At 51.9% G+C, this 27,082-nt stretch overlaps 1 protein-coding gene across 16 annotated transcripts in view; it reads right to left on the bottom strand.

The window, feature by feature from the left end:
* The window catches only part of C2CD2L (C2CD2 like), a 66,064-nt gene that overhangs the window by 27,801 nt on the left and 11,181 nt on the right, over nt 1–27,082 (bottom strand). For 3 of the 16 annotated variants that reach the window (XM_072884805.1, XM_072884808.1, XM_072884809.1), the window contains 11 exons: nt 26,586–26,699; nt 25,836–25,953; nt 25,547–25,670; nt 24,927–24,991; nt 24,198–24,325; nt 23,731–23,902; nt 22,854–22,955; nt 22,112–22,245; nt 21,311–21,593; nt 19,670–19,879; nt 14,065–19,426 (listed from right to left, as the gene is read on the bottom strand). In XM_072884805.1, coding sequence (XP_072740906.1) covers nt 19,359–19,426; nt 19,670–19,879; nt 21,311–21,593; nt 22,112–22,245; nt 22,854–22,955; nt 23,731–23,902; nt 24,198–24,325; nt 24,927–24,991; nt 25,547–25,670; nt 25,836–25,953; nt 26,586–26,699 — 1,518 coding nt within the window. In that variant the 3' untranslated portion in view covers nt 14,065–19,358. Of the gene's footprint in view, nt 1–439; nt 3,416–4,401; nt 4,543–4,887; nt 5,022–5,400; nt 5,509–5,872; nt 6,006–6,742; nt 6,865–7,398; nt 7,453–7,729; nt 7,818–11,850; nt 12,235–14,064; nt 19,427–19,669; nt 19,880–21,310; nt 21,594–21,944; nt 22,030–22,111; nt 22,246–22,853; nt 22,956–23,730; nt 23,903–24,197; nt 24,326–24,926; nt 24,992–25,546; nt 25,671–25,835; nt 25,954–26,585; nt 26,700–27,082 lie in introns of those variants that run through there. The other 13 variants (XR_012045942.1, XR_012045938.1, XR_012045944.1 and 10 more) reach the window with 13 other exon arrangements.

The following is a 27,082-nucleotide window of genomic DNA, read 5'->3' as shown; positions in this document are numbered from 1 at the left end:
GCCCAGTCTGGCAATAGAAAGCTAAGGCCCTGCAAACACGGTACGTTTAACCAAAAAAAAAAAGGGGGGGGGGGGTATATATGTTGTTTTGTAGTTCCTCTGCTTTCTACACAGAACCAAAGCAGTTTTAGTTCAGTAACGAATGTTCACACTTCCACACGGCACTCTTACAAACATCAGTCACTGCTAATAAGCAACGGATGTAGTGGGTACAGAGAAACCTCCTGTCCAGCAAATGCTTTAAGCTTTTCTACGTTCAAGACTTTACTTCCCAGGTGCCTGCAAAGACCCTTACTCTGCCCTGCCCCACCCAACCCGTTCTATTTGGAACGATTGCTGAAAAACACGACCATTCCACAGCAAGTAAGCAACTGACATCCCGAGCCAGAGCTTTCCCTTACAGGACAATGCCAAAGCCAAGCCCAGAATTTTTACTTGCCGATGACGGGCAGCGTGCGAGAGCAGAGCCGGACGCGAGGACTTCCCTCCGGGATGGCAGAGCCGCTGGTGCGCGCACACGCATGCGCGGTGCCGAGCTGCAGTTCCGGCTTCCGACCGTCCCGACGACCAAACGTCAGTACCTCAGGGGGGGAGCCGCGCATGCGCGGTGGCGCATTTTCAAGTGCTCGCTGCTGCCGCTCAGTGGACCAATGTCGGTACTGCAGCTGGGGAGCTGCGCATGCGCGGTGGCGCAATTTTGTTGGTGCTCGGTGCTGCCGCCGGGTGGACAAAGGTCGGTACTGCAGCTGGGGAGCCGCGCATGCGCAGGGGTGCTACTCTTTTGGTGCTCGCTGCTGCCGCTGTGTGGATAGAATGCGGTACTGCAGCTGGGGAGCCGCACATGCGCAGTGGTGCATTTTCCCGAACTCGCTGCTGCCGCCCGGTGGACAAACGTCGGTACTGCAGCCGGGGAACCGCGCGTGCGCAGTGACGGAGTTTCGAGTGCTCGCTGCTGCCGCCCGGTGGACAAAGGTCGGTACTGCAGCCTTGGAGCCGCGCATGCGCAGTGGTGCCATTTATTGGTACTCGCTGCTGCCCCCGTTTGGACAAATGTCTATACTGGAGCTGGGGAGCCGCGCATGCGCGGTGGTGCATTTTCCCGGGCTCGCTGCTGCCACCGTGTGGACAAATGTCGGTGCTGCAGATGGGGAGCCGCGCATGAGCAGTGGTGCAATTTGTTTTCGTGCTCGCTGCTGCCGCCGTCCGGACATAATGCAGTACTGCAGACGGGCATCCGCGCATGCGCCGTGGCGCATTATCCCCCGGCTCGCTGCTGCCGCGGGATGGACAAAATTCAGTACTGCAGCCAGGGAGAAGCGCATGCGCGGTGGCGCATTTTCCCGAGCTCGCTGCTGCCGCTGTCTGGACAAAAGTCGGTACTGCAGCTCGGGAGGCGCGCATGCGCACTGGCACAATATTTTTGTGTGTGTGGGCTCGCTGCTGCCGCCCGGTGGACAAAGATCGGTACTGCAGCTGGGGAGCCGCGCATGCGCAGTGCTGCATTTTCCCGAGCTCGCCGCTTCCACCGTGTGGACAAATGTCGGTACTGCAGCTAGGGCGTAGCGCATGCGCGGTAGCGCATTTTTCCCGAGCTCGCTGCTGCCGCTCGGTGTACAGCAGTCGGTACTGCAGCGGGGGAGCTGCGCATGCGCAGTGGTGCAATTTCTTGGTACTCGCTGCTGCACCCGTGTGGACAAAAGTCGATATTGCAGCTGGGGATCCGCGCATGCACAGTGGTGCATTTTTTTTGCTGCTCGCTGCTGCCTCCGCGTGCACGAGATGCAGTACTGCAGCTGCGGAGCTGCGCATGCGCGTTGGTGCATTTTTGCCGCGCTCGCTGCTGCCGCCGTGCGAAGAGAGGTCGGTACTGCAGCTAGGAGTCGCGCATGCGCGGTGGCGCTTTTTTATGCTCGCCCCTGCCGCCCTGTGGACAAAATTCGGTACTGCAGCTGGGGAGCCGCGCATGCGCGATAGCCGTTGGTTTGGGGTTTTTTTTTTGTGCTCGCTGCTGCCTCTGTGTGGACAGAAGTCGGTACTGCAGGTGGGGAGAGCTCGCTCTGCCTTGTTGCCATTGAAAATTTCTTCAGCTACATCCTCTTTTTATGCACTTTTAAACTCCTTGTTTTAGTCATATATATGAGTTCTTTTTCTATTGTATAACCCTATATACCTCGATTTAGATTTTTTTCCTATTCTACCATCCTTTCTATAAGAGATTAGACAGAGGGCTTTCTTGTCAAATCTTTTTTACGTATATATACATAAAATTTTTCAATATACATAAAAAGGAGAGATTTTTCTCTACTTCCATGCCTCACACCCATATTTACAGTTTTTCATTATTTAATCCCTCCCCCACCAATTCTCAGGCATTTGGGGGCTGTCACCCCCCTTTCGGGGGGGTGAACTGTCCCGTGACCCCCCCCTCCCCCCACTCAACCTGCTCCTCTGCCACATCACCATCGTCCCCCCCAGTGACACTGGGGTGCCCCAATAGACATCATCACTCCCCAGCCTCCCCTCTTCTTCGTCACACCCAAAAGACAAACAAAACAAGGGAAACTGCCCCAACTGCCAGCTCCTTACCTTCATCAGGCCATTTACATATGTACATGCCCCACCAAAAAAGGGGAGCTCCGCTAGAAAAATAAAGGGGGGGGCAGCCCCCCCAGCCCCTGTCCCGCAGCCTGGCAGCCGCCCCACGCCATAGGGGAGCGTGCCCGAGGACGGTGCCACGTCTCTCGCTCGGCCTCTGCTCCGCCATCTTCCCCCTCCCTTCCCGCGCTGCGACCGACTCCCCAGGGCAACAAACGGCCCCGGTCCCTCTCGGCCCCGGGCTCTCCCCACCACCTGCGGGGCACCCACCGCACACAGAGCCAGGAGCCTCCAGCCACAGGGCTGGCCCCTGACCCTCACCATGCTTCACCACCCGCAGGGAAACCTGGCCGGGGGGATCTAGGGAGCACCACCAGACGCTTACAGCAAGACCGCTGAAAAACAAAAACCCCACATTCCCTTTCAGCACATGAAAAAAAAACAGCACAGCAGAAAGTACAGGGATTCAGTCAGAATAAGGGATAGGAGAGGAGCTGAGCTAAAGCAGGATTCTAGGGAAACGGGTCCGCTCCAGATACAGCGCACGCTTTAACAGCTACACTGACTGCAACGCTTCAAATCCCTATTGAGACCAAGCGGTAGGATTTTCAACACCTTCTTCACCTAAAAGTCAACGCTCTTGCTGCTCTTGGAAAACGCCTCATCGCTTCCTTCCAGCACTGCTGCAGGGAGACAGCCCAGTGAGGCTGCAGGACAAGGCCGGACCGTCATCAGAATCTACGCTTACGGATCCACCACAACGGCTACGGCCCTCGCGCTGCTGCTGCTGCTGCACGTCTTGCTCGCTTGGTCAAGAAAGCTGAAAGGGAAGTGTAAACCTTTAGAGAGTAACATGGAAAATAAAGAACACATCTCAGTAATTCACTCTACGCTAAAAAGGTGGCCGTATGTTTATATACATCCAACAACAGGACTCACACTAGAAAAGCATTTGAGTTTTCTTTTGCATTCATTTAACTTGCACAGCTGGGATACCGTTAAATCATCTCTCTCCAAAATGCACGGTTATTATGTGACCGGGGGGGGTTGTGCGCTGTGTCACTAGGAGGGACATCTGCCCAGCTGCGCTGCCCAAGAGAGACGCTACTGAAGCGCCAGGGAAACGCGCCACGGAAAGAGGGGCAGAAATAAAGCACTGCCGAGCACGCCGTCAAAATACTGGGGAAAAACCTGTAACGTTCAGTTGCCTCTCTCTTGAAACATGGAGAACAAATACCTCACTGCTGAAATACACCTCCTAAGTTGCATGCCACAGCTATTGGGCAGTTACAGTTTCAACAGTGCCAGTCACTTTGTCAATGACACCGTTTTAACTTCTCTTCAAAGTTTCCGTTTGATAGAAAAGTCAGTGAGATAAGAGATCCCCCAGACGGTTTCACTGGGGGGGGAGGAGGCGCAGAAATCAAATCCCCAGTGCTGCAATACATCAGGCTACCAAAAGGGACCGGCAGATTTGCTAATGGCTTTTGGCTGTAACCCAAGCATGCAGAGGAACGCCTTTCCATCATATCTCGGCTGTTACAACTGAGAACCAAAGACCAGCGATGCCATCAACTTTTGGAAGACGTGCTGGGCTTGGGTCCTTGGAAGGAAATTGACTTTTTTGGGTGTTTTTAAAGAGAGTGAAAAGTCTTGTTGCTGATGACTTCTACTGGCACGTCCAGATTTGCCCAGTCGGGAAAATCTCTTTCCAAATGAAGTCAAAAACTACACACTGTAGCTTCAGGAAAAAAGGACCTTCTTGAAGCAGTAACTCACCAAAACCACATCACTGGCGGTACTTACAAGGCTGCTAACGCTTCTTGGGAAAGCCTGGAAAACTCGCGGAAGCGACGCCCATTTGTCCCGTTTTGTCCACGTCTCTTCTTTGACCTTGACGGCTTTTCGTACGGACGCTAGGATCGCAGTAAGGCTTTTCAAGTGCTGCTACAAGATATTTTAAAACCTTACTGACTGAAAAAGCAGAAAGCTTTTCCCATGAAAACAAAGGCTCTTTCTTCTGAACACCTGAACTCTTCCCAACAGTTTCTTTCCTCTTTTAGTACAAAATTATTTTCACAGTATCATTTCATAGGAAGCGCACAGAAACAGAAGATTACGCTTTCGGGAAGAGAAAAGAAACGGAGGGAAGTCAGCTTTGCACAGGTGTAACATGCTCCAGAACAGACCTTATTCTATTTTTAGTATTGTGTTAAAATATTTCATAGAAAAACTATAGGAGGAGAGTTGGCACATTCTTAATGTTAACTTCAAAGTCCACGCTACGAGTACCTTTGGAAAAACGCAGGCACACATCATAGATGTGCCGTGTACTTGCAGACCACTACGGATCCTTTCCATCCGTCTTGTACCTTCGTGGCAGAAGAAAGGGTGACCACGGTGAAACGGTGGCAGCTGACATTCTGCTGAGAGAGGAAAAAACCTTCAGCATAAAGCTGGGTAGAATCTAAAACTTCCTTCTTTTTGTGAAGGTTTGTGAACACTACAACTGAGTGGAGGAAAAAGCATTTTGCATCATCTTTGGTACTCAATGAGGAAACGCCGAAGGTGATGCAGACCGAGCTATTAAAAGCTCAGTGCAGAAGTATTCACTACTTCAGACGGCAGGATGGTTCTGCCAGGTAGGTCAAGCCAAGCACCGGGTTCTAACGCCAGCCCAGCGGTGTCCATGATAGCTCTCGCAGCCTCCCATGTAATAGACAGCTCCCCTGTCCAGGACCATGTTTGGCATGTCCCAGGCCCTCCCCGCACCCATGCTGAAAATCAAACAGAACAATTAAGGACTCTGCTTCATCGCCTCAGCCTCCAAAAGAAGCTTCCTTCCTCTGCTGACGGTCAACATGGATATCCTCGTGCCACTCCTTGAATGCGGGCTGGCCTTGGCTGCCTGCACTGCCAAAGGAAGAGAAAATTATTATGCTCTGATAACCTGCTCCATCATCCTCTTGTTCTGCAAGACATCAAAAGAAAGCTACCATCCCGGTAACTGCATAACAGAAGTTTGTGCAGGAGACAGCTGAGCCCATCCCCAGAAATGGAAAACTCTGCTATGACCCTGCTTTGCCTTTCAGCAACAGTGCCCGCCATCAGGTGAACCCCTTTGTGAGTTGCTAGGGAAATCAGACACAATTAGTTCAAAACACCTGGCAAATAAGATATGACCTAAAGCACCAAGATATGACACCAAACAGAACAAGATCTTGACCCCCTGACACACTCTGAAAGGGATTAGCGCACCCATGTAATATATACTCACATGATCGACCCACGTACTGGACTTCCTCAGGGTCAGCCCTGCAAAGACAAGAGGAAGCCTCATGCTACCTCCCTGGATGCCCTGGCACTCCGAGCGCTCTGCTCCCCTCGTGGGAAAACGCTGGTGAGGATACCTGGCAAAAAAAGAGGAAAGAGAGCCACGGGGACCTGGATGTCAAAAGAAGACCTGACTTTACCCGCAGGAAAAAACAAAGGAAACCTTGCCAAAAAAAAATTCTAACCGAAAAGCAGAAAGCTCAAAAAGACAGGATATTGTAGCATGAGGCAACCGAGACTGCCCGACAGATGAAGCCACAAGGACGAGAGGTCCGCCACGAAAGCGGCATGAGACCCTCGAGCCCCGTTACCTACAAAGCCCCTTAGGGAATTACAGCAGCAGTCAGCCGATGGAAAAACCACCATGGCGTGACATGGTGACTCAAAGACCTAAAATGGACACCTTACGAGTACAGAAACCGGTGCTAAAAACACACTAGATGAACAAGAACAAGTGAACCTATCTGCCATGACCGATACTAGAGCAAACCTCATTGGACACTTCAGGAAAAAGGCAAAAATGGAATAACAGAAAAAGCTTGTGTGCCCGGGACTGAGATAAAAAAGAGCCCTGGCTGAAGACTGTTATGAGCACAAATAATACACATCCTCTTCTCCAAGAAATTCCAGGGAAGACAACGATACAAGCCTGCACTGGAAATAAATGCCTAGTCAATGCCTCTAAATAACAATGACTGTGACATCCACATGGACGGTGAAGGGATGGATGCAAAAATTCAGTCAGGGAATGCAGTAACTAAAAGGCACAGAGGAGCAGAGACCTCCGAGTTCTGGAGCATGTATTTTAATGTACCTTGCGCTTTCCAAGATGAGACTCTTCTGATATTCAGCCCTGCATATTGCGATGCGGAGACCCAGATAGTATACACTGCGTCTTTTGTGACTTTGCCATACGTCCCATCAGCTGCAGAGAGACTAAAAGAGAACAGACCTCATCAACACCCAAATCCAACTGCAAAACTGACCTGAGAAAGGCTGATGAACCCACCTCCCTTTCCCAACCATCCCCTGGTCCCACAACTTTAGAAACCCCTTCTCTTCTCCTGAACTGTCAGGGAAGGAACCCCACTCCTTCCCGACAGCTCCTGCCCTGTATTAGCACCCCTGAACCCCCTGTGTCAGCAGCTCCTCGGGAGCTGCTCTTCCGAGCTGTGCCCTGCATTCTGCAGGCACCTCCTATCTTCTGCCTTCCCACAGACTCTGGGCTCTGCTACAGGCCCGCAAAATAAGCAAAGTCTTGACACTTATAACCTATGAGGGGCCGGCCACAAGCTGCAAAGGTTCTAGGGACAACATGGTACTCTGCGGGCAACCGGGAAAGGCAATGAGCCGTTCCATACCCTGACAGACATTATGCCTTACGTTCATGCCGCTTTCTTGAGAAATGCTAAAATTTCATATACAGATGCATACAAGATGCTTGCCCTAACCCCTGCCAGATCATCTCACCATCAGTTCTATTAAGAGAGATGATATCAGCAACTTACACAGCATACAGCCAAACTGGTGGAAAAAAAAAAAAAAAGGTTTAATCTTCAATAAAGTCAGGAATTCCAAGAAAACACAATGCACTTAGAATAAGAAAAAACCCCAAAACATACTATTAAATACCCCAAAACATACCGCAGGCCCTGCCCACCACCCATCCCACAATCCCCTGGGAACAGGGAGGGGCAAACCACCAGAAAGCATAAAGGCGGCCACAGGAGTGGCAGGGAGTTTTCTCATCTGCCTTAAGTTTACAGCATGCAAAGCACTGGACAGAAAAAGCGACCCTTACTGGAGACGACGACAATCCCTGCTCTTTAACTTCAACTGCATCTATTGCATCAACAATGTGACCGGGCAGGGAATTAAACTTGATTTTTCTGGGACGCAGATAGAAAAAGATAGGTGTCATACTAAGCTATGTAGGAAAGTAGCTCATTAAATGCAATAACATTATTATCAAAAATTACGTGCTTTAGTTTCCTATAAAAAAACCAAAATGCTATGGGGTTACGCTTCATTTCTAGCAAGACCACACGTGCTTCCTAACTTCTACGAGAACTACGTTCTGGACAGGACTGAATGAAAAAGCAGATGTAGATCCCACAATAATCCTTTCTCAAAAACATCTGTGGTTGCAAAGTAAACTATTTACTGTAAATCGCTAACAATTCAGAGGCACCTCGACGGTCTCTCCGACTGACTCTGTTAACAGAACTACGTGAGTCCCAAAGGACAGAAAACATGAAAAAAACCATGGAAATACAAGAAATGTATGAGAGGCTGTATGAAGCAGCCTAATTAACACCTAAGTAGCTAGAAGAAAAATAAATTGCAAAGCACAGCAGAAAACACCACAGGAGATGCGTCCATCAAAACAGATGAAGGCTATCGCCTCCTTTGAAAAACTCGAGAGGAGACCTGTGCTGACAATAGACATCTTTGGGGTGCCAGATACCAAACAGAAACTTACTATAAGGCAGAAAACAGACAGACTGCTGTGGAGCACAAACATGGCTTTGGCAAAGGTTCTGACAGAACAAGAGGCATCGTCACAAGGATGAGAGAGGTACTGAAGGGGCCGGAGAGACCAAAGAAGTCTCGGGACACAATGAGCTCAAAAGGGAACTGAACAAAGTACAGATGCCCTCAGGGGACCGGGGACTGAATGGAGGCGCACCAAACGGGTGAGAGGACAGAAAGACTGACCAGGGTAACAGATGCGGACTCAGGAAGGGTTCTGAGGGGAAGAGAGGGGTGCAAAGGGCTCCGCCAATCTAAAACAGGGCTCTGGGGCATAGGAGAGTCTCACGAGAACTTGGCAAAGGGAGCAGAGGAGTCCTGAGGGGGCCCAAGAGACCAAAGAAGCCTCAGAGATGACAATGAGGAGCTCTGAAGGGGATTTCAACCAAGTACAGATGTTGTCAGGAGGCCGGCGGCTGAATGAAGGCATCCTAAACAGCAAAGAGTAAGATAAGGGTGCTCTGAAGTGCACAAAAGAACCAAAAAAAAAATCGAAAGGGAGCCAAAGTGCTACAAGCATGTTGTGGACTACAGATGACATTGTTATAGAGAGTAGAGGAATGAGGAGGGGGCGGGGTAAGAAAAGAAGGCTTGGAGACACAGGGAGGGCCTTGGAGTCTCAGGAGGGCATCTAGGCAAACTAGAGATGACGGAGCGAGAGAGGAACCAAACACAGAGACACCCTTGATGGCAGAGAGAAAGATAAAGGAGCACTGCGTAGCAAAGAAAGATGGGAGGCTCTGACGGAACAAGAAAGATGGAAAGGGAGATAATATGCTACAAGGTGCTGTGGAGAACGAGGAAGGTCTCAGGAGGCATCGTGACTGTGAGGAAAGGGATGTTGAGGGAGGCTGACAGACAAAAGGTGGCTTGGGACAACAAGGAGGAACTCGGGTGATCATCTGAACGGAGTACAGATGGTCTCAGGTGGCCAGGGACTGAACACAGGGATCCTAGATAGCATAGAGGAACAAAGGAGTGCTCTACAGCTCAAATTGCTACAAGATGGACGTGGAGCACAAGGAAGGTCTCGGGAGGCATCGTGACTGGGAGAAAAAATGTCCTGAGGGAGCCAGAGAGACAGAAAAAGGACTGGGGACACAACGATTAAATCCAGAGGGGATCTGAACTGAGTAAACGTGTCCCCAGAGGGCCAGGGAACAAAGAGAGGCACAGCTAGAGGGAAGAGAGGACAGAATGCCTGGGCTAGGTCACAGACACGGACTCAGGAAGTCTTCTGAGGGAACAAGAGGGGTGTGCGAGGTCAGCTGCAAAGCTAAAAGTGTGCGAAGAGCAACCTTGAAGGCATCCATATGCATCGTGCCACCATCAGAGGGGCCCTGAACGGGCCAGAGAGACCAAAGGTGGCTCAGGGACACAAGGAGTAAGTCCAGAGGGGATCTGAACAGACTGCAGATGTCCTCAGGGGACCAGGGACTGAACAGAGGTGTCCTAGCTAGCAGAGAGGACAACATGAGTGCTCTGGAGATGAAAGATGTCAGCGGGAATGGTTCTCGGGAGCAAGAAGGGTGCAAATTGCGCTACAGAGCCACAGAAGGCTGCGGGGCACGAGGACGGCCTCAGGAGGCACGGTGACGGCACAAGGCGGCTGCTGAGAGCGAGAGAGAGAGAGACAGAAGGCAGCTCTGGCAGGCAATGCAAAACCCAAGAGGGTGTCCCAGCGATGTCCTCAGGGGATGAGCGACCGAACGGAGACATCCTAGACGGCAGTGAATAAGGTAAGGGAGCTGTGGGGCTCAACGACAGCCTGAGGAGGGGTTCTGTCCAAATAAGAGAGACACACAAAGAGGGCTGCAGAGCTGGAAGGGTGCCGTGGGGCACGAGGACAGTCTCGGGAGGCGTCATGACAGGAACGAGGGGGCGGGGGAAACATGGACAAAGAGACAAACAAAGGATTGCTGACACAATGAGGTACTCCGGAGGGGATCTAAACAGAGTAGAGATGTCACAAGGGAGACACTGACCCACTGGAGGCAAGCGAGGTGGAGGAGAGGACAAAGAGACTGCTCTGAGGAAGAAGGAGAAGATGTTCTGACAAACTGAGATGGCTACAAATTATGCTTCAGAAATAACAGCGTGCCGAGGAGACTCTCTAAAGCCTCGGGATGAATTGAGAGAAGAGAAAAAAATAAAAGACAGGAAGAAAATTTAAGAAGCAACAGGGTATGTGACAAACAAGAAAGAATTAAAAAACGGGCATAGACAGCTCGATAAAAGTCGACATAGAAAGAAAATGTAAAAAGCAAAAGGGTACAAAGACAGAGGAGAAAAAAACTGAAAAATAGGGACAGAAAACTACATAAAAGTAGACATAGGAAAAAAATTGAAAAATTGAGGCATTAAAGGAGGAAAACATTAAAAAATAGGGTCAACAAACTAAATAAATTGAGACATAGAAAGAAAACTGAAAAATTGAGAGAGCACCCAACAGACAAGAAAGAATTAAAAAATAGGGACAGGAACTAGATAAAAGCAGATGTAGGAAAAAACTTTAAAAAGCAACAAGATTAAGGAAACAGAGGAAAAATGTAAAAAACAGGAACAGCAAACTACATAAACAAAGACATAGAAACAAAATTTTAAAAGCGACGGGGTACAGCACAGACTAGAATGAAACAGAAAAATAAAGACGGTGAAGTGGATAAAAATAGATATAGAAAAAAATTTAAAAGCAACGTGACACAGGACAGACAGGAAATAATAAAAAATAGGGTTAGACATCTTGATAAAAGTACTCATAGAAAGAAGAGAGAGGGACAGGCAGAAGAACAGAGGAAGAAGGACAGGAGGAATATAAAAAAAAGCTGAAGGACAGGCAGCCAGAAAATGAAATACAGAAAAAAAGAGTGGGACGGCGAGCAGGACAGGCCGGGGGAGAGATGACGGTGGGGGGGGTGGGCAGGGAGAACAGAGAATTGGAGGCGGGGGAAGGACAGGGGCAGGGAACAGCACAGAGGGACAGGGAGCAGGACAGAGAGAGGAAGCAGGAAAAAAAATAGGGACAGGGATAAGGACAGAGAGGTGGAGAGACAAAAAGAGCGATGGGGAGCGGGGCCGAGGGATAAAGAGAGGAACAGGGAGCTCAACGCAAGAACAGAGAGAAGAACAGGAGCACAGGTAAGTGGAAAAAATGACAGAGAGGGAAAGAGAGAGAGTCAGAGAGCCAGGCACAGGGAGGGGGAGCCAGGCGGACGGATGGACAGGCAAAAAGAGAATGATGGAGGAACGAAGGACGGTGCAACAGAGAAATGGAGGCAGGGAAAGGCAGAGACAGGCAGGGATCTGGGAAGAATGGGGGATGCAGAGGAGGGCGGTGAGGGCCTGGGACGCGGAAGAAGGGGGACGCATGCCCAAGGGCCTGGGACTCACCACAGCTCTTGGCGCTGCCTGGAGAAATGTACAATTCGGACGCTTCTCTCTCCCCCTTCCTCTTCTGTAGCTCCGGTTACTCGACTGTCATCCATCTGAGAGAGTACAGCTAGTGTCTTACAGCTCTTGAAATGAGAAGGTTCACAGATACATAGCGTATCACACACACACGGTACGTGGGCGTACCGTATCTTCGGATACATATACAGACCCTGTGTTATACGTTAGTGATGTAGCCTGCTGAGGACTATTAATTAGGATCGTTCCCGGTTCAAAGAGGCAGGGTTTCTCTCTCCTGCAGATGGAGGCGGCCTCCAGTTAGATCCACTTCGCTTCATTCTTCAGCTGGTTTGCCTTTTTCCATTATCTTCCACGGCACCTAGTCTAAAAAGACAGCAAGTATTAGACCCTTCCCTTTTCACGCACCCCGCTACGATAACGAGGCAAGCCAGGGACGACACAAGCAAACCTAAGCCGGATGCAGTCAGCGACAACCGCAGAGGAGGAACGCATAACTCAGTTCTCAGGGCCGCCCCAGGAGACGAAAAGAACGGGCAACCGTTACCGACAGTTACCTTTGTTCACCCCAGGCTGGATCCGGGGCCCCGTCCTTCTCCGGGGCTCCCGGCAGTCCGTGTCCACGGGCAGCCGGGGCGGCAAGGGGACTCTCACAACCGAACGGGGTACGGGCCAGGCCCTGGCCCGCTCCCAACAGCTCCCGCGCACCACGGTGCCGAGCCCCACCGTCCCACTACCTCCAGGCAGGCGGGCGGGAGTCACGTCCGAGCCGGAGAGCGCCGGAGGGTCTCGCTCGCCACACCGGTGATGCCGGCCCTCACCTGCCGCCGCCGAAAGGAAGCTCACCCGCCGCGCCGCCATGCTGCTCGCGGGCACCGCGCATGCGCCGGCCACCGAGGGCGCGCGGGAGGGGCCGGAGGCAGCTCCCGGGACGCGCGCATGCGCCAACGCCGAGCTGCAGTACCCGCCCTCCGCCGACTGGAGGCAGCAGTGAGCACTCGGCAGCACTGCGCGTGCGCGTCTCGCAGCGCGCGCCTCGCAGCGCGCGCCGGCGGCTCCATCCGCAACCGGAGCTCAGGCCCCTCTCCTCCGCCCCGCGCCCCCGCCAGCGGCTTCCCTGTACCGGTTCTCCCGCCCACACGCAGCCCCAGGTCCGTCTCCCAGCCCCTTACGGCCCTTCTGCTGCTCAGAACGTGCCAACTATGGACGTCAGACTGTAGTCTAAACGGTGTAGTCTAACAGGAGCTGGTGGAAGGCCAGGGCTTACATAAAGCTGATTAAGGGGGGATTCAGACTGGAAAGGGGAACGTCTAAACAAGACTTACTGTCCTTGGGAGTAAAGCACATCCTGGAGAAATATGCAAGCCAATTAAGATGTTTTGGGAACCGTCTGAAGCTACTAGTAGCAGTGTGATAAGAAGCACCCTCAATGCGAGCTATCCTCATTATAATCCTAAAAGTCACACCCCTCGAGCTGGAGACCCCGGCCCCAGCAGAGAGCCCTCACCGCTCAGCGTGCGCAGCGTGTTAAAGTCGCACTGTGGCTTTAAGTTGAAATAAGAGAAATGTAGACCGATAGAAAACTGCTTTGTGTGATTACTTATGCATATGCATAGCTAGACCGTATAAATACTGTACCTGTATGACCGACCTCTGTGCTAGCTTTGTGGAGCTACCGTCTAGCACCCATTTCTGCGCAGACATGAAATAAAATACCTCTGCCCTGCGTGTATATTGGCGAGTCGCACACCTGGTAAACGACCTCACACTTGTGGGATAACAAGAGGACAAGAAACAAGGGAAAGCAGGGCAGGCTAAGGGAGAAGAAAATGCTGAAGTGGCCGCTCGTGAGGGAGAGGGCAGGGCTCTCCCTGCTCCGCTAAGGCACCCTGAGAAGCTGTAACTGACCCTCCCAGGGTACTGCGGCATGTCCGGGGTCAGCCGAAGGTTTTGGTACCGCTCATGCTTTCCGGGGCTCACACGGCCATCTCAAGAATCCCTTGCCTCCTAGAAGCACCGCAAAGGCTACAGCCCTTGCCGTGGCCTTAAGGACTGCAAACTCGTGTATCTGCATTTGGCAAAAAGGGCTGTTCAGAGACGACAGTCTTACAAAAGAGGACTACAAATCAACTGCCTCCTGGAACTTCTAGAAAGCCAAAGCCCAACTCGCCGCATTCCAGCAGATAGGAAGTCAGACTCAGGGTCAGGTTTTGATTTCCATGTGGTTTAATAAGTTAAGAGGTTCAGCCATTACACAGCAATGGAATTCTTCTTCAATATTTACAAAGGTGCAAGAACTTCATTCATTTAGTCCAAATTAAGTCATTTTATTCTCATCTCTTAAATAGCTACGCGGTTCCTATTTTTTTTCCCTCTAAACAATCTGGGGTTCAAATAATCCACCCAGAGAGAAGGCATCAAAGTACAAAAGAGCACGCACAAGGAGGGGCGCTAATTCAAATTCAGCGCGGGTATTTGGTCCAGTACCTGTACGAGCAAGGAAAGGTAGTGTGGAGCAGTCATGCCTGTAGAAGGAGCTGTGATATCGCGAGTACACAAAGACCTTTTCCAGAAGTCTGACCACCACTGGGATTGTTACTCTACCATGACACTCACCGTGACCTAGAGGGAGGGAAGGGAGAACACCGCAAAAGACCCCAAAACACGCAAATGCCAGCCATCCAACATTCAAGCACCTCGCCAGCTACCCAGAAATTAGTTCTCTGTAGGTTGAGCAAACAATAAACCAAAAGAAGCCGTCGCAGGAAGGAAGCAGCATTGCTAAAGACAAAACAGTGGAACGAAAACATTTGTAAGCGTACGCTTTGCCATGCGCCCAGTTCTAGTCTAGAAACAAGCATGTGCCCGTGGCCCTCCTATATCGGTTTGAAGAGGTTTTCATTACGCTTCCTTCTGACTAGCTCTCTACGCAAGTGGTCTCCCCTCGCTCTCCCACACTTCAGCCAATCTGCCTAAAAAACCCATCCTCAACTACATAAGCAGCGTGAGGGTGCTTGCAGGGGCAGAAGTTGGACTTGCTTGCTCAAGTCTGCCCCTGCAGAGGTCCGTTTAAGAAATATTTTGTGGACGCCACAGAAGCTGGTAAGGCTGCTCTCCTGACCCACCGATCGGCCCTGCCGTCCTCAGTCACTCGGCAGCGTGACCAGTACAGGCATTCGCAGAGCGCGCTCTAATTACAAGTGCATGCAAACACGCGTGCACGCGTGCAATCCCTCTGCCCTCGAACACGCAGCCTTTGAGCGCCCTCTCCAAGTACCGGGCCTCAGTCAGACATCCATCACGCTAAAGCCTACGGAACACCCAAAACACTGAGGTTTTGCGGTTCCCTCCATTTCTTCCCATGCCTGTTTTCTCTCCCCTCAAGAGAATACCCCTCATGGGCTGATGGCGAGGGTTTTTTCGATGGGGAGGCTCTTAAAAAGCCTTACCAAAACATGGGGAGAGGATGTATCCAGACAAAAACATACTTACAATCATACTTACAGCTAGAGAAATCTGTTTTCTTCAGAGAAGTAAAAATACACACCATAGGTAAATTCTAGTAACTCTGTTCAGCCAAAATAGCAAAAACAAAAAACAACCAAACCAAAACGTGTACTTTGGCTTCATTTACCAGTCACCATTTCTACTTGTGTAGCCGGCAGTGAAACACAGCGTTTGGAATGCAGGCCCTCATAAGCAGGCTTAACTCCTTCAGAAGCCTCCATGCATTCAAGCTTGCCATTCTGCCGCTCTTCTTCCCCACATATCCGGTCGAGGACCGATTTCACAAGGTGCAAATATTGAGCCTACCCTGAGACAGCAACCTGGCAACTGCAGATCATTCGAGTCTAAGAAGTTAGACGGCGGCCCGCGCCGTGCACTGGGGTTGCTCCGTGGTCCCAGGCATTATGCAATGCCACAGACCCCGCAATGGTGCCGAGGTGAGGGCATGGGTATCCAGGAGAAGTTAAACAGGGAAAAGCAGATTTCAAAGAGCATTTCTTCTGTCTTAAAGCCAGAAGCACAAGCAGGGATTAAATACAAAAGAGATTTCTTTAAGCAGCCGTTCTATGGGGGGGAAACTGCCTGGGACTCTGTCTTTATAGTTTCTGGAAGCCAAAGACCTATGTGATCTTCCCTTTCCTTCCAAGAAGATCAGGATAGAAGAATTGTTTCTCATGCCAATAATCACACTGGCCCCATGAGGTGGATTCATTACCATTCTTGGCTTCAGGAAGCTGGGAGAGTCACCCGTGCTCGCATAGCCGGGACTAACAAAACCAGCGCCTACTACCTGGGGGATGAAAACAACTGTGCGTGCGAGAAAGGAAGCCATGCACGGATACGAAGAGAAAGGATCAACACATTAATCAGGAGCGTATCAGCCCTAGAAAACTCCTGGTTCACACAGCTGAGCCGATCCCCCTTATCCCTCTGTCCCTCAAACAGCAGTTTACCCAAACACCCTGAAAAACATTCTGCACTTACCAAGAACACGTAGAAGAAGATAAAAGGTTACAATATCAGTCCTACGCTGTATGACTTTGGGAAGCAACAAAATGGCAGAAAGTACATCTCCGCAAGGAAACACGAGCATGTACGGGAGTTAACATTTGGGGGTGCGCTCTGTCAGCACTTGACAATATCCCTTTCCTTTGCAAGCTATCTAAGCAGATACAAACTTTCACAGCAATTTACTGCCCATGATAAAGAGCACTGCCAAAAATTCAAGGGAAGATACACGCCAACCGTCGTGTGTCCCATGTGCCGTTCGTTCCACGGACCGCAGCCCAGGAGATTCCCAGATGAGCCTCTGCCAGGTCAAAGCTCAAAATCAAAAACAGTACCTCCGCTGCGATTCATCAGCAGGCATAGCTTGGAGCCAACAAACCAGGAAGAAATTCAGGAATGCCCATGGACGTGTGGCAGGAATTTCCCCTTTAACAGGGCCAGAAAGGGATCCTTGCTCCCCAAGGCCGGTGAGGAACACAAGTTTTGGTTTTACTCCTAGCTTTCCTATCGCCTCCTTCCTCCGAGACAGACCAAAATATTCCGGTCGAAATCTAGGTACATGTTCGTTGGGCACAAACCTCGCTCACCTTTTCTGCCTCCAGTCTACAGCGACAAGGACAATGCTCACTAGCCCTTGCGGCCCTCCTTGCGTACACAAGCCCCAGATTCACGCTTCGGAAGCACCAGTGGGAGGCCTCGGGCATTCGCCTCCAGCTGCTCTGCACCAAGACAGCTCAAGCTGCTCTTGTGGTTTAAAGAAAAGAATACAGGACTATTAAATGAGACTCGTGGAAGGTCCTGTGATAAACCCGCAACTGAAGAGCTCCTGGCTCTTCTGAAAGTTCCCTTCCGTTCAAACCAGCATTTCTAATGCAAGGTTTCACAGCCATCCCACTAGAGAAGCGGTACTGTCTGGGCTCAGCCAGCACTCTTCATTCAAGGCAACCTTGACATGGTATTAAAAAAGAATAAACAAAAACCAAAAACAGAGTGTCAAGTACCACCAGTGACAGTGGCAGAGTCGTAGCGGGGACGGTGGAAGAGAGAATGCCAAACTGGAACCAAACCCCGAGGCTCTGGGAACAAGGGCATGCCTGTGAAGGACAGCGCCACGTGTGACGCCGCACCAACCCAGCAAAGGAAGGTTACGTCAAACCGGCAGCCAGATCGCTAGAGGCAAGCTGCAGACTGCCAACTTCCACCAGCGCTGCAGCAGGAACTGGTCACTCGCATCGAGGAAAATGATTTTCAGCGAGAAACAGCGAGCGCTCCAACATCCACAGCGCATGGAGCTGCGAACAAAGCCACACTATCGTGTGGACGACGAAAGAAACAAAGGATAAAAGACATGAAAGAGCTCGGGAGTGACAGAAAGACTCCCAGACCAAAACAAACAGATGGAGATGAGGTTCCTGGTCAGCCAGCTGGACCAGTCTGATTTCTCACACATGCCCAACCTCATGGGGAATAGGCAGGAAAAACAGGAAAGAGAGTCCCTCCTGCTGGCACGCACCAGCACTTTCAATCCAAGTCCTGGGTGACTCTGGCCCTCCCTGCCTCCAGACACTTTCAAGAGATGCCCTGAAACTCCCACCTGTAAATCCTTTCGCAGCGGCATACCACACACATTCTGGTCTTTGGAAATGGCACACGACGGCCGTATCAGTAAGCCAGGATTTGTCCTTCTGAAGAACATGACGTTGTTTTACATGCACTGTCAAGAGAACAACTGCTTTTTCAGTTGGTCGCATCCTGCATAAGGCAGGGCGACAGCCCCCACCCCGGGAGGTACTGTAACAGGAGAGCAGAGCTAGCGAATCCAGTCAGGCCTAGGTGATCGCTCCTCAGTGAGGTTTTTCCTCCACTTTGCCCCATCTCCTTAACTCTACAACCCACAGGAGAGCAGGAGCTTCCGTTCAAACCAGGCACGCCGACAGGGCACAGGCTTTTCTCCGAAGAGCATCGTTACGCTATCCGAACGGGTACTCTGGGGATATTTGCAACGTGCATGCATCAGGAGACCGGAAAACTGTTTGTCTAGACCGGCAGTCTCCTCCCGCGCAAGGAGTCGATTTTCCCCTGCGTGCCTCTCCCTCCACAAATACCCACTGTTTGAACATGGCGGATTGGGTTTGCTAGAAGAAAGGAAATACCGGATGCAACCAAGAAAGGCTCCTTCTACTACAGGAAATCATTTCATCAGTGAAAACATGTAAACTCTTGCCTCTTTCTGCCACGTGGCTTCAGGCTCCAGGTCAGACTGCCCTTTTGCTAGCATCACCACATTCCTCACCGTCCATCCCCAGCGTAGTGCCGGTCCCCGGCGTGAGAACCGCGAGAGTGCGAGAGGCCAGGCACTCCGCAGGTCTGGAAGACAGCCCGATGCCCCGCTGGCAACACCCCCAACTGCCCCCGAGGGAAAGGATTCTGTGCATACAACGGCTGGTGCGCACGTGCAGCACAGCCCCTTCCCCATTCGAGAACACAGATGCGGAAGGAAGGCTGTGTCACAGGGTGGCAGCACCGACAGCACCGACCAGACGTTCTTGCAAGGATGCGGGCTTCTACAAAAACTCTCCCAGTGGTTAAAACTTCCTTCTTCTTAGAGAATCCTTCCTTCATCAGCACAGCACAGAAAGCAGGCATCCCTCAGCACTGTCCAAACCAGAGACCATTCCAATGGCAGAGCCAGGGAGAACCGCAGCTTGTTCTCCTGACAGCTCACAGCCCAGGAACGCATCGCCCCGCGCCACACCTCAGTCAGGTTACGGCCTCTGCACCAAGAAGAAGCAATGAGAGCGTTTAGACGGCCAGCGACCATGTCATTTTCTCTCACTAGAAGAGCTGAGCGAGGCTACATCCCACACTTCTCGGCAACGTAGCTAACCCGGTAGTTTCTCGATCTTTAACTCTTGAAGGTTGCCACCTGAGAGGACCCCCCGCCTTTCCAGGATGCACCCGGCGATGCCAGACAGCTATGCAGGCAGAGTCGCTTCCGCAGCTCCTGGGACCCCCGCAGGGATTAGCATGCCACCTGGATTTTCTGTGAGAGCATGGTGGGATATGACAGTTGGAGAAGGCTAAGCCAAGGCAGACGAGCAGCCTAAGCCCCGAGTTTGCCACCTCTGCTCCCCAAATGGCATAAAGCACTGGGGTGTCTTCCCTCAGCCAAGGTTGGAAGGAACTGGACTGCAGGTCACAGATACCGCGGAGTGGGAAGACAAGAGACTAGAAAAGGATCTCTGCACAATCTTTCCAACAGGCTTCTCCCTCCTTCAGTTCTCACCTGCTGTTGTGCTGTCGCTAGCTTTGGGTTTGGATTTAGACTTGAAGGAGAAGCGCTTGATGAGGCGGCGGGAGAAGCTGCCAGCTTTCTTCCTGGTGGCAGAGTTGGCGGCGACGTTGGATAAGTCATCGTGTGACTGGCTCAGGCCCGCTTCCTTCTGCTTGCTCCTCCTCCGGAAGATGAGCTTGGTACCACTCCGAAGAAAGCTAACTGCAGAGACAGAAAGGAAGGAGACGGAAACTACGATAGTATCCTGCCCTGGCAAGCCTCGGGGGCAACAACGCACTCGGCCGCTCTTGGATGAGCGGCAAAGACCTCTTCCACCCCGAGTGGCGGAAGCACACGGCAGGTCAGCGAATCCCAGCTCCCAGCCACAAGGCAAAGTCTGTGTTCAGGATAGACTGCAATACCAACAAGCTGCTTCACTAAGCACGCCGTTACGTGTCCCCTCTGGGTAAACTTCCTTTTATGCAACAATGTCCTCCCTTCAGCGGAAGTGTGCAGAATTGTAATAGAAAGCTAAGGCTCATATGAATGGAAAACAAGTGAGAATGTCTGCCTGTGGGGACACCGGGAGGAACACACAACAGGGAAAAGGCCTCTCAGACTAGCCCGTCTCAAGGGCACCCGGATTAGCCAGTCATCAAGCCCCTGGAACAACTGCCCACGGTTCCACGAGATGCCCAAATCTGGAGACAAATAGCGGCAATGGCTCCAGATGACTCACGCGGGCGGGACAGGATGGAGATGCCGATCGCCATCAGCCCCAAATGGGTGCAAAAAGGCATATTCAAAACCTGCACACCATACAATGCTACAACAGTATTTCCTACAGAGGGGGCTTGCTTTCCGTTTTCTTCCTTCTCTTCCCCGCCCGCCAGGTCTCTCAAGAATCTGGGCCACACACCTTTCTACCTGCTGACGTGCAAACAAGGGGCCACCACAGTTCAAACTGTACCTGGCTGGACCAGGGTACAACCCCCTGAAACTTGTCCCACTCTTGTACTCTCAGCAATCGAGATTTTGGCTTGTGCTTGTTTATGTAAGTTTGAAGCTAACTGAGACCATCATGGCTACAAGCAGACAAATCCAAGGTGTGCGACCTGCCTAACTGACACAAGCTCAGAAAGCCCAGAACAGCAACTCCGTCAGGTCAGGCCCGCTCCATCGTTTAAAAGCAGAGAGTTTGCGCAGACATGCTGCTTTGATGCTAACAGAGAAAGAGGGAGGGCATCAAGGCCCATACAATCCACATTGTTGGGCGGCCTCCATTTCCGTGCCAGAGGCAGCCGAACTCAGAGGAGGAACCATTATTTATGGATGCGTGCCTAATCTGCAGACCCAGAGGCCAGGGAGTGAAAAGTGTTCTCAGGATCATGTGAGCTGCACAGGGTTCCCATCTAAGAGAGCACAGAAATCGAAAAGGCCACAGGAATTGGACACCTGCAAATAGAGGAGTTTGGAACCGCTCCAGCAGGAAGCATGGGAGAGAGGCAGGCTCTTCCAGGCTCCAGAAGAAGCCACTCTTTGCCACGCCGAAAGCTGGCTGCAGCCCCCACGCTCGGGTGGGGAACTCGGATGTCACTTTGTCCTCAAGTACAACAGGCTAACATTAGCTACCATCTAACAGTTCATCCTTACCTTTGTGATCTTTCAAGCTCCTGGTCTCAAGGGCTCCCGTGGAGCCAGTTTCAGACTCAACATCTTCCACCGATGGTCTCTCAGAGATGTCCGATCGCGTCGTCTCATCCAGCTCCTGACTGGCTCTTTGTCCCGACGGCGATGATTCCAGCAGCTGTGACGATTCGGTAGAATCGTGCATCTGGTCAGCTGCACCTTCTGCCGCAGAATCCCCGTACGCCGTGGCCTCCAGGGATGCAGCATAACCCAGAGAAAGTGCCATTTCATCTTGAGCGATAGGTACCTGGAGGGGGGTCAGAAGGTCAGGCAGACAGGAAGACAGGGTCTAAAGGATCGCATGTATCTCCCTTCCTCCATCCACAGCTACATATGGATGCTCCAGTTCCGATCATCAGTGCTAGACAGCACCAATGTGCAATCGTCACTCTTTTGCTGAAACATACTGGAACATGGCCAATTCCAAAGCATTCCACAGCACTTCCCTCCCTCCCGTAGGCAAGTCTGAGGAGAACTCCTTAGATTCTCCACGAGGTTCCCAACCAGCTACAGCAGCAGCCTCCCTTTCTGCGACTGCCCTTTGCGAACTCCCACCAGCAGCTACCCTGCGGGCTGGCGAGGTACCTTCGACACTCACTGGGAAGCAGTGACAAGCTGCAAGGAAGCAGTGAAAGGGTTCTGCCGAGCAAGTCGTCTGTGCTGGAACCTTCCCACACTGGTCCCTACGGGACAGGGTGGTTTCACGCACACATCCCTAGAAACAATGTCCCAGATTGGAAACGGAGCCCCCTAACTACCAGAGACCTTGGAAACTCCCGAGATGATCAGCGTGCTACGTTTTGTTGGGGTCTTCTTGGCGGGCTTGTTATTCGTCTCGGTTAGCTGCCTGATTGCCGTCTCGGCCACCGGATCCAAGCCGTTGGGCATATGGCTATCCCCTGAGCACAAGAAAGATACCAATGCTTGAAATAGCAACCTTTGGCACGGGCAAGAGGTCACTTGCTGCCTGCGATGCCTGCAATAGGCAACTACATGTGCACAAAGGTAGAGAACAGAATTTATTATGGACTTGCCCAAATAAACCAAAGGAAGGAAGCTCTATATAGCTCTCAGCTCTTTTAGGCACCTGAAAAGTTTGCTTTCCCACCAGGCATTATCATTAAAATACCCTTCCCGCTCGACAAAGAATTCCAAAGACTCCCCAGAGTTTGGGTAGCCTTGGCTGCAAACAGTCAAAATGGCCGCAGCGCTCTGTCCCGGAGACAGAGCCCGGAGTACAGGGTGATCAAAGCTCTTGGGGTCCGGATAGCCTGGAATGTTCTTGTCAAGCAAGGAAACACCCAGCGTCACAGACGGGATAGCCAAAGTGGAATTTCTTTTACCTGCCCCCACCCACCACCACCCCTCTGCCCCCGCCTTCACTTGGGCATTCTCTTCTGCAGCAAACGCAGATGAGTTCAGTGACCCACATTCAGACTGTCGCTCTCCAAGAAGGGCTAAGGAACGCAGTCGCTCCAGTAAGAGCCTCTGATTTCCAAGCACTTACGGCTACCGCTGGGCAAGGGGCCGCGAGGGCAGCCACTCTCCAAAAGCACTGTTGTCTTCTTTTCAGTCACTTCCACCTTGGAAGGCGACCTTGATGGTGAATCTTCACAGTGAGAGAGAGGCAGAGACACAGAGATGCCGGTAAGTGGAGATGAAGCTTAGGCAACTTCACTACTGTATCGTGGCCCGCTACGCACGCCCCCAGAAAGCCTCGAGTGTTCACAGAGAGCCTGCAGAGGCTGTCTCCGTGAGGCTTTCTGGCAACAAAGTAGTAAAAAGCCTACTGGAAAAAGACGCGTGAAGCAGCCCTGCCGTGAGACCCCGTTCATGCTGTTTCCCAGCCCCACCTCATGGAATATCCAGCACTACATTGATCAGGATGCCAGACTGCAATCAGCAACAACCACTACTAAGGTCAACATGCTTTCGGCTCTGCATTCAGTATGTACAGCGTTAACTTCTTTAGCAGTGAAGAAAATAGAGGAAGAGGGGCAAAACGCTTAGCCTGACATCACGCAGAGGTTATGCGGCAGCATACACGTTAAGAGTTGGGACCTCCCGCCACCAAAGGGCATCACAGAGGCTGGTCCCTCTCTCACCTCCCCCCAAACCCAGGGCTGCATCAATTCCCTCCCCAAAGGCTACATGCATCTCCAGCCAGCTGCAAGATGCTAAGGGAATGGCGACGATGCCCGAGTTCCAACCCGGAAGTGCCGTGCAAGGTGTGAGTCTGCAACAACCACAACATAAAATGGCTAAACAGTTTTGCTACTGCCCGCATGAGCAGCCTCGGGAATATCGTGGCCGAGTCTGCACCCCCATAGCGGCCATCGTACAAGACGCCGTGGGCAGCCCCGCCTGTTGTGGGGCAGCCTCACCCAGTTTACAGTCTGCCTTGGGCCGGGACTGAATCGTGGTGACAGTAGTCACAATGGTGCCGTCGGGCATGATGGTCCGGTCCATCTCCACCTTCTTAGTGGGGGTGATGCTGGTTCGCAGAGATGTGGCATGCTGAGCATTCAAAGACGCAGGAGACTCCTGAAATAGCAGCTACAAAGAGTAAAGCACAGCTCAGAGAGGCTCTCTTCCTCCCAGACGGAAAGGCAGGCATAGGGGTGACAAAAGCTACTGCTCTGGACACTGAAGAGCCATCCCCGCTACAATGTCGGTTGAATGGAGGGAGGCTCAGGGACTGAGTGCCAGGTGACACCCTTCCTCAGCTTAAGGGTCTGCTAGTCCCCTGTGACAAGCCCAGGCTAATCACACTTGTCTCCAGCTAGAGGCTCACACCATGAACGCTTCCGGAGCGCACCCTCGTGCTGAGTGTATGGAGTTCTGAGCTCACCTCCAATATAATGGTAGCTTCAGCCGCCAGTGACCGCCCAGCTCCTGGGGCCAGCGAGCAGACCTGTCTCCCAGATGGTTGTTTGCCCAAAGAATCAAGCAAAAGTGTGGCATGTGCCAGCAGCACATCTGCGAGAAGGAACAGGAAAACAAAACAGACCGCATGACCTCAGCACCTCAGATGTCTCCCAGGCAACCCCTGCTTTTGGGAAGCAGCCCTGAGGGCCGACGAAGCAGATCCCCACAACTCCGGTAGCCCCCAGGTTCGAGGGGAGGAGGGGGCTGGCAGCGCTCCTCCGCTCCTCTTTACCAATCCAGAAATCGACTCCCTTAGAGGTGGCCATTGTGCGGCCTCCATCAAAAATAGGTGCTGTGGTTAGTCCCTGACTGAATACAAATGAACAGAGTTAAGAGCCTTCTGCAACGTTCTTCCAATACACGGGGGCAAATCCCCGCATCCCCCTCCCCGCTTCAGAGCGGAGACAGGCGGGCCACGGGAACTTCCCAGGTACCAAAAAGGTCAGAGTAAGAGCGTTTCACTAAGAAGAACAGACTCCAGAGTCACTTCGTGCAGTCAGAGGCTCACGTAAAATTGGATCTGAAAAATCCTTTGCAGAGTTCATCACACGTCGTACAGACACAGAACTACCACAGGCTCAAAGCACAGGAAGTCCCTTAGGCATTTTTGTCTCCCCGTCTTACGATCCATCTTACGGCTGCCCGTACTCACTTCCCCCTCTGTCACTGTTCCCCAGCACCTGTAGCTTCAGCTCTTTACTTCTAGGTCCCAACTCCCTGTTGAAACAGAAAAAGACAGGCTAGTATCAGGCAATCTTTGCAGAATGGCCACGGAGCAAACAACCCCATTCCATATCTTCCCCCCCTCAAATCTCACACGCCTCATCACCTTTTCCAAAGCTCCAGTACACGTGCGCTACTTTGGAGGACACGACAAGAGGCAGCACACTACACCAAAGAGAACTCCGGTTCATGTCCCCTGCAGGGCTGTGTAGGCTGCCAGGGGAAGCTGAGAGGGCGATCTCTCTGGAAGGCCGAGATTTATGCTCCAGGCCTTCTACACCTGCCGCTCCCACACGCTGCCCACGATCGACACTTCTGCCCATCCAGTTACAACACCGAGCGTCCAGGGGAGGGGGAAATAAGTATGCAAGCTGGGGCCAATTGCCGGAATCGGTAGCCCGGCAGGTGGGCAGCACAAACACATGCCGCCCTGCAGTGCAGACTTCACCTCTGCACCGTACGCATCAGTTACTGCAGTGCGGTAATGACACCCAGAGACCATGCCGGTCTGCCTCCACTGTGCCAGCTGGAAGGAGGGCAGACACTTACAGAAAGAGCTCCTCATTCCACTCCATCTCTGCTGCAGCACCAGCACTGCCAGCTGTCACCGGCCTCGTCCGCTTCTGCTGCGAGGGGCTGTCTAGCTCTGCCACGCAGCGTATCTCCCCAACTCCTGCAACAGAGGGACAGAGCGCACGCATGCGTTCGTCAACACAAGGCAGCGGCTTGGCGGATGCACACCACTCTTTTCCATTCAGACCCACCCAAAACATCCACTCGCTCCAATCTCACCACCTGCGCGCTTGCCCCTGCAGATCAGCAATGTTTTCACGCTTACCTCCCTTCCCCTGGCAGCCCAAGTTCAGCACTCGAAGATTCCGGACCAACAGCTTAGAAGCCAGAGGGGCTGCTGCTACTCCGGACGGGGACTCTTGAGTCAACTTATTGCTGGGTACCTGAGGAATGACAAGAGCAAGATCGATGCCTTTATCATTCACTTGCCAGCAGACAGCAGCAAGACGCGCGACGTTCGTCCTTGCATCTGCTAAGTAGCTCCTCACACCAACATAGGGGAATACCCACAAGAGCCATCGAGAGACGCTGCAGGTTCCCCAAGCTAACGACCTCCGGTGGGACCCCATGTTATTTCAGATGGGAAATTTAAAGCAGACATGAAAAGAGACAGACAAGAACAAGCTTGCTGGCTGCCAGACAGACAACTGAAGATGACAAAACACGAACCGTTCCATGTCTGTAAAGGCTGCCCTGGTGGAGCCTTGGCGTCCAGAGCAATGGATAGACTGCCAAAACAGAGATGCGTCTCAGGCAGTCCGGCTCCACCTCAACACAACCGGCACTCAACGCTCAAGGAAACAAGGTACAAACAGACCTGCCCTTCAGAGCAGTTTCTAATTATCCCTACTCCCCGTGCCACAGTACCCCAACTCCTATGACAGCGCAGGCCGGGATGCAGCTGTTGCCCAGAAGCGAGTCTCAACCCTTGGATTCCTGCCTGAGCCTCAGCCCTCAGAAGCGCCCCAGGGCACAGTGTTTAAGGCACAAGAATGACATGAGGAGAGAGACTTACCGCACCGGCTGCAGCGGTGCAGGCCTTCAGATTCACCATCATGGCTGGCTGCGTGCTGACAATGGTATCCTCAATCAGATCCTTTATGGTGGACAGATCCGCTCTCCCTTCATTCTTCTCTCCGCAAATCAAGAGGAAATGCAGGAAAGTCACAATGAGGCCGACACATTTTCTCCTTATACAGCTCCAACTGCCTCTCGAGCCTCTAAGATGCTACACCGTCTTTCTCCTGGTAATAACCTCCCAGGTACTCTTCCCGTATCCTGTTCACACTCTCCTCAGTGCTTAAAGCTTCCGTCTAACAGCTGCAGGCAAATGTAAGTTGTCTAAATGAGACAAACTCAGCCTCTACGTCTGTAGTCTACCCGTTGCAAATTTTGACAATACAGCTTTTACAGTTTGCCACATCCTCACCACCTCGTGAGATGGTACCACCGCACTTTTGGGAGAACAGCCAAATTCCTACATCTACTCAGGATAAAGCAACAAGGGTGTCA

Source organism: Ciconia boyciana, chromosome 20 (genome assembly GCF_034638445.1).
Source record: "Ciconia boyciana chromosome 20, ASM3463844v1, whole genome shotgun sequence".
In the NCBI taxonomy this organism is placed as follows: Eukaryota; Metazoa; Chordata; class Aves; order Ciconiiformes; family Ciconiidae; genus Ciconia; species Ciconia boyciana.
Note: the sequence above shows the minus strand (reverse complement) of the source record. Positions and strands in the feature narration are given on the sequence as shown.